Source organism: Saimiri boliviensis, chromosome 15, assembly GCF_048565385.1.
Source record: "Saimiri boliviensis isolate mSaiBol1 chromosome 15, mSaiBol1.pri, whole genome shotgun sequence".
NCBI classification, from domain to species: Eukaryota; Metazoa; Chordata; class Mammalia; order Primates; family Cebidae; genus Saimiri; species Saimiri boliviensis.
In genome coordinates, this window is record NC_133463.1 from 33,944,576 (window position 1) to 33,959,516 (window position 14,941).

General features: G+C 33.6%; 1 protein-coding gene across 8 annotated transcripts in view; it reads left to right on the plus strand.

Annotated features, from left to right (window-relative positions):
* The window catches only part of TRIQK (triple QxxK/R motif containing), a 78,847-nt gene extending 64,115 nt beyond the window's left edge, over nucleotides 1-14,732 (plus strand). For all 8 annotated transcript variants that reach the window (XM_074386870.1, XM_003938769.4, XM_003938768.2 and 5 more), the window contains 2 exons: nucleotides 5,979-6,064; nucleotides 11,539-14,732. In XM_074386870.1, the coding sequence (XP_074242971.1) occupies nucleotides 5,979-6,064; nucleotides 11,539-11,652 (200 nt within the window). In that variant the 3' untranslated portion in view covers nucleotides 11,653-14,732. The remainder of the gene's footprint in view (nucleotides 1-5,978; nucleotides 6,065-11,538) is intronic.
* The last annotated feature ends 209 nt before the right edge of the window (nucleotides 14,733-14,941 follow it).

The window sequence follows — 14,941 nt, forward strand, 5'->3', positions numbered from 1 at the left end:
ACATGAGACTGACGAAAAAACTTAAAAGCAAAAACAAGGGAATGAGATGCCCATAGAATTTTTTAAAAGGTCTGACATAGATTCCTGGGAGTCTGGAAGGCCATGTGCGTGAGCAGGGCTATGCCATGCCCATTAAGGATTTGAGAAGCCTATTATCTCTTACCTCTTGGTGCACTTAAGGCTCTTCACAAGCAGAAGTGAAGGCTAAGGCATAATTGTTAACTTCTGTTATAGCATGGAGATGTACCCCAACACAAAAGTATACACATATACCCACATGCACATACACAGACACACACACAAATACTCGCATAGCTCCTCAGCAAAACTAAGAGACTTAGTGGTTCAAAGCATTTTAAGGAAATATCTGTCCAGTCATTACATGATGTCTTAGTCCATTTTGTGCTGCTATAACAGAATACCTGAGACTGGGTAATTTATAAAGAAAAGAAATTTGTTTTTTAAAGTTCTGGAGTCTGGAAAGTCAAAAGTTAATGCATCATCCTAATGGGAAAGAATAAAAGACAAGAGCACATGCAGGAGAGCACAAGGAAAGGGACCAAACTCATTCTTTTATCACGAGCCCACTCCTGTGATAATTAATCCATTCATGAGGGCCTTTAATAGATGATTAGGTCATAAAGACCCTTTATGACCTAATCATCTATTAAAGGTCCCACCTCTCAACATTGTTGAACTGGAAATTAGGTTTCCAACACATGAACTTTTCAGGGCACATTTAAATTATAGCAGCCCAGCTCTGGCCTTCAAAGTTCATGCCCTTCTTACAGTGAAAATACATTCATTCCATCCCAATAGTCCCAAAAGTCTTACTTCCTTCTAGTATCAACTCAAAATTTCGAAATCCAGAGTCTCATTTGAAATCAGATATGGCTAAGACTCAAGGCGTGGTTCATCTGGAAGCAAATTCCTCTACATCTGTGAGCCTGTGAAATTAACCAAATTGCCAAATTATCTACTTCCAAAGTACAATGCTGGGGCCAGACACCGTGGCTCATGCCTTTAATCCCAGCATTTTGGGAGGCTGAGACGGGTGGATCACCTGAGGTCAGGAGTTCGAGACTAGCCTGGCCAATATGATGAAACCTTGTCTCTACTAAAAATACAAAAATTAACCAGGCGTGGCCGTTCGTGCCTGTATTCCTAGTTACTTGGGAGTCTGAGGCAGGAGAATCACTTGAACCTGGGAGGTGTAGGTTGCAGTGAGCCAAGATCACACCACTGCACTTCAGCCTGGGCAGCAAGAGTGAAACACCTAAAAAAGAAAAAAAAACGGTATTATGTTGGCACAAACATAACACAGACATTCCCATTCCAAAAGGGAGAAATAGGCAAGAAAAAAGGAGTAGAAGATTGCAAGCAAGACCAAAACCCAATAGGGAAAACATTAAATCTTAAAGCTGGAGAATAATATCCTTTCACTCCATGTCCCACATCCTGGTCACATTGGGGCAAGTATTGGGCCCCCAAGGCCTCAGGCAACCCTCCCCATATGGCTTTTCTGGGCTCAAACCACCCAGTAGCTCTCACAGGTTGGAGTCTCTTGCCTGGTTCTTTCCCAGACTGCAACTGCACACTGGTAGCTCTATAATTCTTGAGTCTCTGAGGTGGCATTGCTCCTGTGGCTTCACTAGGCATTGCCCTAGTCAGGGCTCTCTGCAGTGGCTTCATCCCTGTGACAAGTTTCTGCCTGGGCTGTCAGGCTGTCCAGTATATCTTTTGAAATCTAGTTGGAAGTCCCTGTGGCCCCACAGCTCATGAAATGAGCAGGTCTGCGGAATCAGAACTATGTGAACCCTGCTACGACTTATCCCTTGTGCCCTCTGAAGCTGCAGCACAAGCTTCACCTGAATCTGTTTAAGCCAGAGCTGGCATGGCTGAGGGGTGCTGTGCTGGAATGTGAGAAACAGAGTCCCAAAGCAATTCCAGGTATTGAATACCGAGGTTCCCTGGATGCCTCTCTGGAGACCTTGCCCTTAAGATCTTGTTCTGGACCTATTTCGGGAGGGGCATTCTCAGAGATCTCTGAAATGCCTTTGGGGTCTTTCTCTCATTGTCTTGTTGAATAGCACCTGGTCCCCTTCTCTCTCTAGTAATCTCTTTAGCAAAGGGTTGCTTGGTCACACCTTTAGTATTCTCTCCTGAACACACTGTTTTTCTTCTTTACATGGCCAGGCTGAGAATTTTATAAATCTTTCCCTTTGGCTTCTTTTTTTAATTGTAAATTTTACCTTTTAATCATTTCTTTTTTCTTGCATCTCACTATATGAGGTCAAAGGCAGTCATGCAACTCCTTCAGTATTTTGCTTAGAAATTTATTCTGGCAGATACTTTAGTCCATTGCTCATAAAGTCTGTCTTCCATATAGTCTTTGACAACGAAGCAATTCAGACATGTTTTCTGCCAATTTATAATAAGGATGGCCTTTATCCAGTTCCCAATAAAATATCCCCCATTTCTATCTGAGACCTCATCAAAATGGCCTTTACGTTTCATGTTTCTCTCGTCATTCTGATTATGACCCCAAATAATCCTTAAGAAGATTCAGACTTTCCTTGCAGCTCTTCATTTCTTCTGAGCACCGCCCCTCACCAGAATCACCTTTAATCCTTCCTTCATAGCAATACAGACTTATTCTAGCCTGCTCTTTCATATTCTTTCCCCTCCCCTTTGCACATTTCCAAAGCCACTTCCACATTTTCAGGTGTTTGTTACAGCAGCAGCCCTACTTCTTGGTACCAGTTTTCTGTCTTAGTCCATTTGGTGCTGCTATAACAAAACCCCTGAGATTGGATAATGTGCAAAGAACAGAGATTTATTTCTTACAGTTGTGGAGACTGGGAAGTCAAAGCTTGAGGGGCCTGCATCTGGCAAGGGCCTTGTGAATGCATCATCCCTTACTGGAAGGCAAAAGGGCAAAAGAGCGTGCACAAGAGAGAATGGAGATCCACTGTCCACTTAAAGATTTTACCTCTCAGCACTGTTGCATTGAAAATTAAGTTTCCAGCATGAATTTTGTGGGATGCATTCAAACCACAGCAGATGACCACTAAGATAACTACGCAGAGATTTCAGTGATCATATACTATTAATACAGTCGTTATAGAATTAGTTCAGAAAGGTTACTTAACAAAGGGATTCTAATAACAACCAACGAAGAACAAATAACAGTAACAACAAACCTCAGGGGTGATCTAGTTTGCAGAGTTTCCACAGTACATTATCAAATATGTTTGATTTTCAGTTTAAAATTATGAAACACATAAAGAAGTAGTAGGATAGTTTATACTCAGAAAAGTGCAATAGAAACTGTTCCTAAGGAAGCTTAGACATTGAACTTAATTGAGGCCCCAGATTGGCTTCGTAGGCTTGAATTATCAAGTTTTTCTCTACACACACGATTTAATGAGCAACTGTCAAATCTCGACTTTGGTTATTGGCATTACTGATATAACCAAAATCAAAATCAGTTATGTTCAAGGAATAGTCTACATATAAAATCTAGATTATGTAAGTGTTTTTTTTTTTTTTCCCCCTAAGTGTAAGTACTCCAAAGGCAGGGACTTCTGTATTTTTTACAATCATGTGGGCATAGGTATCTTTCTCGAAGCAATAAACATTTAAATGTTGAAAGGCTCCTTGATTACAATGGAATGATCTGGTTTTAGTTATAAAGAACTTAGCAGACACTCCTGTAAATGTTTTCACTTAGTAAACTAAAATCACATATTGCAATATACACTTTTGGATATCATCGTCAACAAGGAGAATACAAATTTACGACAGATGCACTGCTTGGAAAAGTACCAGAAATACAATAACCTTTAACACTGCCTTTTTATTATAAATACAGTTTCAAATATTAATATCAACTTGAATACAAATCTGGAAGTATTATTCTCTAAGAATATAAGAGTGAATTGAAATAGAATATGTTATTTAACCAATGGTTCCATGGCATTTGATTTAGAATGATAAGTTTCTTATTTTAGTATTGACTCTTAGATATCTGAGTGTGTTTTATGACAGATACATTATAGAAAATATTGCATAGCTGTATTAAAAATGTGTGAGTTAAGATAATCCTCTTGCATTTGTTTATTCGTCCCCACCCATAACATCAAGAGATTATTATAGGGCATATACAAGATAACATGGGAAGAAATGCCAGATATAGTATGCACCTAAAGTAAAATAAATAAATAAATTTTAAACAAAAGAAAAAACAAGAAATTATTTTTGACTTTAAGTCTACAATCTTCAGATTTCTTTTAGAAATTTCATTAGAAACTTGCTTTGTAACTCTGAATGGAGGCCTTTGATGTGTCACCATTTTCATTGTTCTGAATTGTTTATGTCTCAGCAGGAATAATGACATGAATAGTTTGACTGTTGAGATGTGAAATCAGAGCAAACTCTTGTCAAGATTTTTTAAATCAAAATTAAATATTGCTAATTTAAAATGGGTCAGAGTAACGTTTTTCTGTATTTTGTTCATTTCATGATTTAAATTTAGATCATTTGATACATATTATGACAATTGGCTTATTTCTAGATCATCAAACCCCATAATCAAATAGTATTTATTAAGCTTCTGCATGCTCATTGATCCAGAATTATTGCTATACAATGGCAGTTAAGGAAAGAGCATATAATCCTTTAAACACAAAATACCTAGCTTTTCAGCCAAACAAACTTTTATGTGTCTAATGGACACAAATACAGTATTTCTTCACTATGTCCATCCATTTGACTCTCATTTGACTACCATTTCTAGTTCTAAACTCTATATGAAATTTTAAAGATACTTTTGAATCATTAGCAGACACATTAAGATATATTGCACATTAAATTTTTATGATATACTTGAGTTCAGACCAACTGCTTTTAAATTTATTTCAATGTGAAGAAGGTGTGGAAATTAAAATTGGAATTTGTATTATTTAGATGAAAGAAATGTAGCAATGAGTTTTATAAAGGAACTGGTGATTGAAAGGAAAGGGAAAAGATGAAAATAAGGCAAAATAAGAATATAAAATAGCCAGAGAGATTATACAGTCATGTATTAACTCTTTCTGATAATTTATTTATTATTATATTTAAGGCTCATTTTGACTCAGTTACTAGTAAAAAGTTGACTAAACAAAACAGTGTATCATTTTAATGAATGCTTTACTATTCTTGTTCTTGTGGTTAAATCTGTATTCTACACAGGCTTTGCAATCCTGTTTTGTTACTCTTTGCTTCAGTCACTAGATGATACACAAAGAATGAAAATTTTATGGCACTACATGTAACTCAGTTTTGGATGCTTTTGGCTGTGAAATGTGGAAGAGATTATTGAAACTAATATCTAAATGTAGCTATCTTATAACTTCTATCTAGCCACATTTATTTTGTTCTCTATTAAGAGGAAACAAAAGAAAAATACGTATTTCTCTAATGAATTCAGGATGGGGCTAAAAGTTAAGTATTTATAGGTTTTTTCTTTAGTTTTTACTTAAAGAAAACTTAGGGATATTTCTCACTTATTTTTTGAATGCTTAATGTGTCAGAAATAAAATACATTTATAATGAGCTGTTATTCTTTTACTTAGGAAGACAAAGTTTATCTATTAATGTGATCTTACATATCCTCATTTACTTGTGTATTTGTTTCCAAATGCCTCCAAAGGTTTATTTTCTTTACTTTAAATTTTGTGTTCTCTAAAATAAGTTTTTATCTTTTTTGACATTCACTATACATCAAATTGAAGATGTCCTTCAGTATCTTCTTCCTGAAAAAGTAAGAGAGAAGGAAGAGTTGACCTTTGGTGACAAGTTTATGGTTACCACAACTGGGGACTGTTTGCAACTCTGTGTCCCTGTTTTACTGTATTTAAACATTCTTTGACATTTCAAATGATTGTTGAATTATATACAAGCATAACTCATTGTCTTAAACTATTTCTTTCTAGGTAAACAAGATTACAAAAAAACTAAACCTATTTTACGAGCAACCAAATTAAAAGCAGAAGCAAAAAAAACAGCGATAGGCATAAAGGTAAACCTCTGTTTATTTGATAAGTTTAAAATTTGATATGTACATGCCATTTCATTTTCTAAAACTGGGTTGCATAAATTTTGAATTCTAAATGTTTTATGACATTTCAAAATCTAAATAGAATGCCAGACTTGAAGGTTTTTATAAAGAATTTACTTAATGGAAAACATCCTTCCTATTCCGAGATTTTTGAAGGGTCTTAAAATGGTGTCACTTAAGTGAATCAGTTATACTTAAAGTTGCAATTTATTTTTTCTCTAGCTACTGTGTGCATTATTCAGACATTTCAGTGATGTATGTGGCCTTAGTCAAAAATTTCTTTTATTTTCAATAAATTTCATTTTATAGTTGTTTAAGCTGTAGTTCTAATGATATATACTGAGATCATTAATATATGTAATTTTACTCTACTTATCTTATTGTTGTCAGCACTCTATGATGAAATTATAATGACATTCCTAAACTTGTTCTTTCAGAATACCAGTGTTTTATCTGCTTAAGAGGGATAAATGCAACTGAGAATGATGTTAGCAGATATTAATTTAATGTGCTAACACAATGAAGCTCAACAAATTGCATTTACATTATTGCCCATGTCAATCTTTAGAGTTGAATTAAACTATTAATAGAAGAATTAATTTGGCAACTCTACTATCAAAGGTGTAAAATAAAAATGACTAGTACATATATTTTATTTAAATATTAACATGTTAAAAGGAGATTTTGGGTTTTATCTGGCAGATGAAAAATCAATTTTTCTAAGTTATAGCTTACAGCAAATGCCAAGGTATTACTACCAAGCTGTAACAGCTGTTGAACTGCCAGATGATATGTTTGGTTGTCTTCCAGAATTTGCTATTATGGTCATGAAACACTGCCTTCTTTTCGTTCCTGATTGCTGATTTTGATCAAGCATTGTTGTGTGATGCAGTATGTTTTCACAACACCACCTCTTCAGTGCTGTGTGTCAGTTTGTAATGAAAAAAAAAAGTAAATTGCCTTTTTGTTTAAAAGAATATTCATCTTTTGAAGTATTTTTCTGATTTCATGTGAAGTTTCATTCATTAAAAAAATTCTTTATGACATGACTTTTTAAAAAGCAGTGTTGAGGTTTTTTTTATGTTTGGTTACTTGATGACCATTTCTTGAAGTGAAAACATTGTCATTGTCCTCAATGGCAGTATGTCACTTAATTTTATCTTTCACAATACAGTGGGACTGTAGTTGTTTTGGTTTGTTTGTTTCTTAGAAAAATGTGGGGAAACAAAATCCTCTTGTGGCACAATATGATGAGAAGTTAAATGTTAGGATTTGAGAAATAGTGCAGATATTTATTTATTCATATACCACCTTTCTACACATCTTTTTTACATTTAGTCTCATAATTGTTGTTATTCTTTAAATCTGAAGAAGTAATAATGTTCCCAGGATGAGACAAGGTCTACCTTATAGTGCAATTATCTAGCACCTTTTTAAAAAACATTGTAAAATTTACTAATCTTTCTATGAGAACACATTTTTCTTAGATTTTATTTAATATTTAAGGTATCTACAGAAAACTTTCAAACTGACATCAGAGCATAGCTCCTTTTTAATAAGCTAGGATATCATTTTGATTTGTAAACCTGTGGAAAACAAAAACCTTAACTTTAAATATTGTTTACTTTGCTTGAAAATTTGTGTGAAGAGCCTATTAAGATGATATGAAACTTTTTAGAATCAGAACCTTGAGGTGTTTTACATTTCAAATCTGGCATACTAATTAGTTTGCCCTGTCAAACTTTGATTGCCTTGTCATGTTGGCATAGAATTTTAAATAACAAAGTTTCTTTCAGCAATTGCCATTTAATGCTTTTTAATTTCCCCAGTGAGTGATTTTATTCATACTGATAATGTCAGAGAAGCAACTAAGGACTAATGAACATCAAACATGTTTTGCTTTTATCTAGTTGATACAGAATGACCATAATATTATAATATCTTATCACTTTACTACATAGTCTTTTGAATGAACCGTAGATACGTTCTTCATATAATTCAAATCTATAGAAAATATGAACAGATACATGGATAGAAAAATTACAGCAAGGAGAACAGCACTGAGCTCAGGATAAGGAGGCCTAGAATTTGCCCCTCCCTTTTGCCCTTATCTAGCTAAGTCTAAGTTGGCACATTTATAAAATGGAAATTTTGCCATTTATCTCATAATGTTGTCAGGAGAGTTCAGTAATACACTAGAAACATTGAACATTGAACTGAACTCATAGAAGTCATTTATGAATTATTAGATGATTGAGAAAATATTTTTTTGAAATCACCATTTCCAGTTTGTGGAAGGCTCTCCTTCAGTGTTTGTCATTGGCCTTAAGATAACCTCCTAAAGGGTACATCGTGTCACCATGTTATATATTACAAAATGTTCTCAGATTTGCTTTGGAGATAGTATTATGGATATTAGTGTTGTAAAGTTTTAAAAACATTACTGATTTTAATATCCCTGTATAAAGATGATATAAATTTCAGTCAGTCTTTTATTACATATTTATAAATTATGAAAAATATTAAAATAGCATAGCACCTGTGAAAAGAAAGATGAATAAGACATGCTCATCTTGGAAGAGTTTATTCAAGAAATCACTTCTAGATTTAATTACCATATCAAATCAACAGTACTGACTGAGAAACATGGACATGAAGAATTATACAGTGGGGCTTAACCCTCAGAGGCTTCTAGCACTTTTTGTAAATGTATGTTTAGTAATAGAAAGTGTTTTATGGAAAAAGTCAGCAATTTTCATATAAGATGTCAATACATTATTCTGAAATCCAGATTTAATTTCTACTGAGAAGGTACTTTTCATTTTGGTGTTTTACAAATATAAAGAAAATGTCATAATTTATGGCCCAGTAATGCAATGAGTGCCACCTAAAAGCTGTTTTCACAACGAAGTTTGCTATTTAGTTGCTGCTTAATTAGATCATTTTTCAAGAATTACAGCATCACTAACATCAATAACTTTTTTCATAATGTAAATACCCATATTTTCTAGCATTTAAAAGGAAAGGATAGGCCGGGCGTGGTGGCTCAAGCCTATAATCCCAGCACTTTGGGAGGCCGAGGCGGGTGGATCATGAGGTCAAGAGATCGAGACCATCCTGGTCAACATGGTGAAACCCCGTCTCTACTAAAAATACAAAAAATTAGCTGGGCATGGTGGCTCGTGCCTGTAATCCCAGCTACTCAGGAGGCTGAGGCAGGAGAATTGCCTGAACCCAGGAGGCGGAAGTTGCAGTGAGCCGAGATCGCGCCCATTGCACTCCAGCCTGGGTAACAAGAGCGAAATCTCAAAAAAAAAAAAAAAAAAAAAAAAAAAGGAAAGGATATTTACATTTGTTAGTGAGATGATTTTTTTACTTAAAAGGTTTATATGAAAAGCACAATTATAATGAAAGAATAAGGATCACAAATTTAGTTTTGTTATATAAATAAAATATCCCAGTGCCAGCCAGATCCTACCAGCAACCCTTTAGGGTTATGTTGAAATGTTATGTTTGTTCTTTTTGATTTAAAGCTAAAAATGGCTAAAGCGGGCAATGGGGTCATAAATGCCTATAGGTCTCTAAGTTATGGTTAGTGTCACCAGCATTCTGCAAGCCTTATTTTCAAATTTTACCATTGTTCAACTCTCCAGACATTCAGCCTCTACAATGCTTGTCTCCTCAATGAAGAGATGATTTTTGAAGAAAATTATTTGCTATACATTTCCACCCAGTACCTTTAAGCCACACCCACACTATACATTGAAGAGATGTAATGAATTAATGGGTCTTCTGAAGTTGTATTCTATGAATATTCTCCATTTCCTACCCCTTAAAAGCCTTTTTATGCTCTAGATGCTCTGAAAGTATATAGTGAAATGATACAGAGTTGTTTTAAGGGCAAGGAGTTGAAAAGCAGCAATTAGAATTGATTATCAATAAGTTACAAATCATGGCCTCCAATCAAGAGTACAAACTTAATTCTTGCATGAAGCGTGGGTGAATGGTAACTGCTGTTGAACAGTTTTGTTGTCCACTATACAGAACAGATGGAGTTTGCAGTTGTGTGTCACTTGTTTATTACATCCTCTTAAAATTAGTAGCTGTGTAACCAGATGGGTCTGGGAGCACAGCTGTGGATATAAGAAAATAAATGAAACCTGTCTGATGCTGCCATGCCCTTTTGAGATGCCAAAGTGTTTCAACTGCAAGAAAGAAAAAAATCACTTTCCTTTGACATTATATTGGTTTATTAGATTTAAAAAATGAAATCTTACCAAAATCTTTAACCTGAGTTTTTCAACCTCTTGGTTTTTATTAATATTTATTTTCATAGTTTGGAAATCTAAATAAATGTTATGAAGCTAAAAATCTGTATAAAATATCTATTTGTAAATTCAACATTCATGTAAAAATTTCATGGTGATTATAAGCCAAATTCATTTTAATGTTTTTAAAGTTAATTTTACTGACTTTATCTTCTTGTGAAGTGTAAACTATATTCATGTAAATGTAAATGAATTGCTTCTCTGTAAAACAATGCCAGGTAAAGGGCATAAGACACAGCAGAAATTATAATATAGCATTAGACCCCTCAGGATACTGAACTGGCACTTTATTTGTTTGATTTGGCCAAATAATATGTTAATATTAAGAAAGTTTCTGGAAGGTATACACACAGACACATATATACATACACATACTTTTTGAGAGATAATATGATTTTCATCATAATATAGGAGTAAATTTTTTAATTGTTATTTCAATATAGTTGATTAATCCACATCACATCACAAATGAAAAATCTGGACTCATCCTTCACAGCTGTGATAAACTACACTGTATCGTGATTCATGAGTGAAGAGTACTCTGTTTTGTTCCCCTACAATATAAACTATAGACTTTAGAATTTAAAAATTAGAGTTTCAGCAAAGTCACTTGTAATGAGGATGTATACAGAGATATAATCTAGAGACCAGTTATAAATGCTTCTTTTCAATGAAAAGGAAAAATTTAACAAATCTATGTTCAAATGTTATCATTAATACTAAATGTATTGAAGCAACACACTCAAATAGAAAATAGATCAACTGTGTAGATACAAACTGCATTGCTTGTATGGAACATCCTGATATCCAAATTATAAAAATATATTAAAATGATAAATTTTATTGTTACTATTAGGAAAAAACAAATTAGCTAAAAATAATAATACCAATGACTCACCCACTGATGTATTTGCCATTTCATTGGGACTTACCAAGTACAAAACAAGTTTCTTAATGGCAAAAAGTGGTAAACAAAAAGAATATGAATGTTAGGTACAAATTACTTGTTCTAAACTGTGGAATAATATGGCGGTTTTATTTGGTGAAACTAATAATGTTAACCAGTCTCTTCTCAGCAATTTCAAGTCTGCTTTTTTTTCTTCCCAGGAAGTTGGCCTTGTACTTGCAGCTATATTGGCACTACTACTGGCTTTCTATGCTTTCTTTTATCTCAGACTCACCACGGATGCTGACGCTGATCTGGACCACGATGAAGTTTAGCTAAGCAGCAATCAATGCATGAAAGGGAAATAACTTTATGAAAGCACGTTTTGGGACCAAAACTTTCAATACTGAAATGGCAACATCTTTAATTCTCTCTGCTGATATTTTCAGTTTGCAGAGTAAATCGTTGCATAGGTGATCAAGAAAAGACCCTTACCTAGCAATGCAGTATAATATGTGCTCTTGGAGACTTTTATTTAACATTCTGCTTTGACAGACACTCTATACATGATACATTTAGATAAAATGGAAACCGGACCCTAAATTTTTCAAATGTTGTTGCCAATTTGTGTGTGTAAATCCATCACTTACAGAATTACTAAGTCTATTTTTGTTCCATATACATCATAAGTAAAAGTATATATTCTTATTTACAGAAACATACTCAAATCACATTCAGAAAGAACAAAAAATCATGGGAAATTTTTTATTTTACAACAAAGACCCTCTCTCTTTCTAGACGTATTTTATATCATTAGAGTGACTATCTGCACATACATCTATAGTAATCTTTTTCCTTCTTTGCCAACTGTTCAGTGCACATGTGCTCCATCAGAAATGGCACCTGGATGACAGAAGCTCAAAGAGTCACATATGTCTCTAAAATAGAGTTCTTTTCCTCTTGGGCTGTCTGAACTGGTGTAAATAGAAAGTTCAGTTGAGCTTGATTTTAATTAACTTATTACTCTATTAATATAACCTTGAAATTCTATTTTAATTATGTCATTCTGGCTGCTTGTAGTATCAGTTTGCCCCTCTTGTTAGGGAGATATGTAACAATCTGTTATTTAATTGTGCAGTCTTTTTCACATAATAGTAATAGCAAAAATCCTACCTACTCAGAATCATCTTCTTAGGTTGTCTCCTAATTCTGAATGATACAATTATTTTATAAAATTACATTTTGTCTCTTGAGAGTTAATCAATTAGAACTCTTTTAGGGAGAAAATAAATAATAGAAGAAAATATATGCTTCATATTATTTTCATATGTAATTATCTGTTTATATAATTTTTCAATGTATTTTGCATTTGTGGGAGCATAATGACCTGTACGTTCAATATTTTTACTGGTAATTCAATTTTTAAATATGTTTTTACAACATGTGAACACATAAAGTTTAGAAACTGGAAAATACCTGTCTACGGAAAGTTATTAGCTACTATCTTATGTAAAGATGCATAGAAAATGAAATTGTTGGAAACATGTGCACAAGGTGTTTTATATTATATACTTTGTATTTATGAATAATAAATAAAATATTAAGATTGTTTTCATACTAGCCAAGAGAAGAAATCTTTGGGAAATATCTGAGTAGTATGGAGGGCTTTATAAGCACTGTTTCTAAAAGATATTCTTTGGTACTTTTGCAAAAAGTCGAATGTGACTGTAGCATTATGCTCTGTAGAATTTTTTCAAGTAGCATAATTTATTTCATTGGTGTGAAAACAGCCAAAGGTTCCAATATCCTCACAAATCATTTATGCCAAACATCTGAGGGCAAAATTTAGCCAGTGTTATTTACTAGATTCTTTCCTTTGAACTCACAAACTCAAGAGACAGACCAAGAGTTCTTATATACTCACCACAGCGGACCAATCCAAGTGGCATTTTTAGGAAAGGTTGCAGCATTTAATGCCATGTGGTATGTCTGTTCGTCAAGTGGGTGGCAAGGGAATATCCAAGCTGGCATTTTGGATATGATGGGCCTTTTACTATCCTGAGTGACATGCCACATGTCAAGAAATACTGCTTTCCGCCCCTACACCCATCACATTTACGTGAACAATTTTCATTTAGTTATTTCCCTTTCCATATGGTGTTAAAAACAGTCATATTAAATAAAGATTATTTCTAGTTTTCAGTGGTAATTTAAATGAGAGGGTATGTAATAATTGCTTATTAGATACTTATCCAAATGAAATGTAACAGAGTTTACAATATTTAAAATAGGTGATTATGCTCTTGGAAATGCTTGAAAAATCATCCTCCTGAAAAAAACTTTACCATTCTGTTTCACCCTTGAGGTGTTTATTTTTGGGGAAAATGTTTTTGATAGTAATAATTATTAGTCTAAATACAGTATAATTAGAGGCAAATTTCATTGCCTAGTTTTATTAATATCCTGCATCTACAGCTAGTCCATTCGTATGACCGATTGATTTATGATGGCTCCAGAGGACTGTAAATTTCAAAGGCTAAACTCTCTGATTTCAGTAAATAGCAGGTAAAGTGACACAATATATGTTTACACAACACTGTTTTCACGAAATGCAAATTTTGCAAAACTCACATTAACTGGGAAGCAGCCAATTCTCTGTAGAGAAATCCCAGATTGAAAGTCTGGTTTGAATCTTTGAAGACAGAAAGGTGATACCCGGTCTGCTGTTTTAAAGGGACCACAATTTTGAATATTGAGTGGTGCTTGGCATAAATCTGAGACTGGCACTAGACACAAATTTTAGACATGGGTATTTTCCCTCCAACAATTCACTGCTCAGAGTAATTCAGAAGACAAAAACAGAAAAAATTGTAATGATCTTTTAAATGTTAGAATCTATTTGTTAACATACTCAGCAAAATAAATTTCAACTAATCCAATAGACTTAAAATATAGCCTATGGAATACTGTGATTGAAGTTTGAAGGCTTGCTGGTTCTTATTTTGCATTTAAGTTTAGACAGGGTAAAGAATGTATAAATTCATTTGAGACGAGAGAGAGTATTGTAAAAATATAACCTCATCTAGAATTTGTTTAAAAACAAGCAAAAGCCTATTTTAGTACAAATGTAGGGTGGGTTGTTACTTTAAAGTGGCAAAATACTTCAAGATTTTCTATCTTTTTAAAGACGGAAGAAATACTCTCACCCCAGCCAATAACTGTAAGATCCTGAGAATATATTCTTATTCATTTCTGTAATTCCGGTAGGGTAGTCATCTCCATATAAATGTAATAAATGCATGTTAAAATTTAAGTTAATGTCTTTTAGTCCTCTCAGAGTCTGTCACAGTTCTTTGTGTAAAGTAGATGATCAAAAATTGTTTGAACTTAATAAATAAAAATTGAAATCACAATATCTATCAATTCAGTGTTTACCATTTATGGTCCTTGGTTGTACTGGGATATATATATGTTTCATCCTGAGTCTCTTTAAGATCAAGTCAACTAGCATTAAGGTCACTATAAAATAGAAACATTGCTCTTCTAGGGAATCAAAAATGCTATTTTTGTCTAAGAATTTATTAAAAACTATACCCAATGTTTGAATTCAACTTAGCATGCATT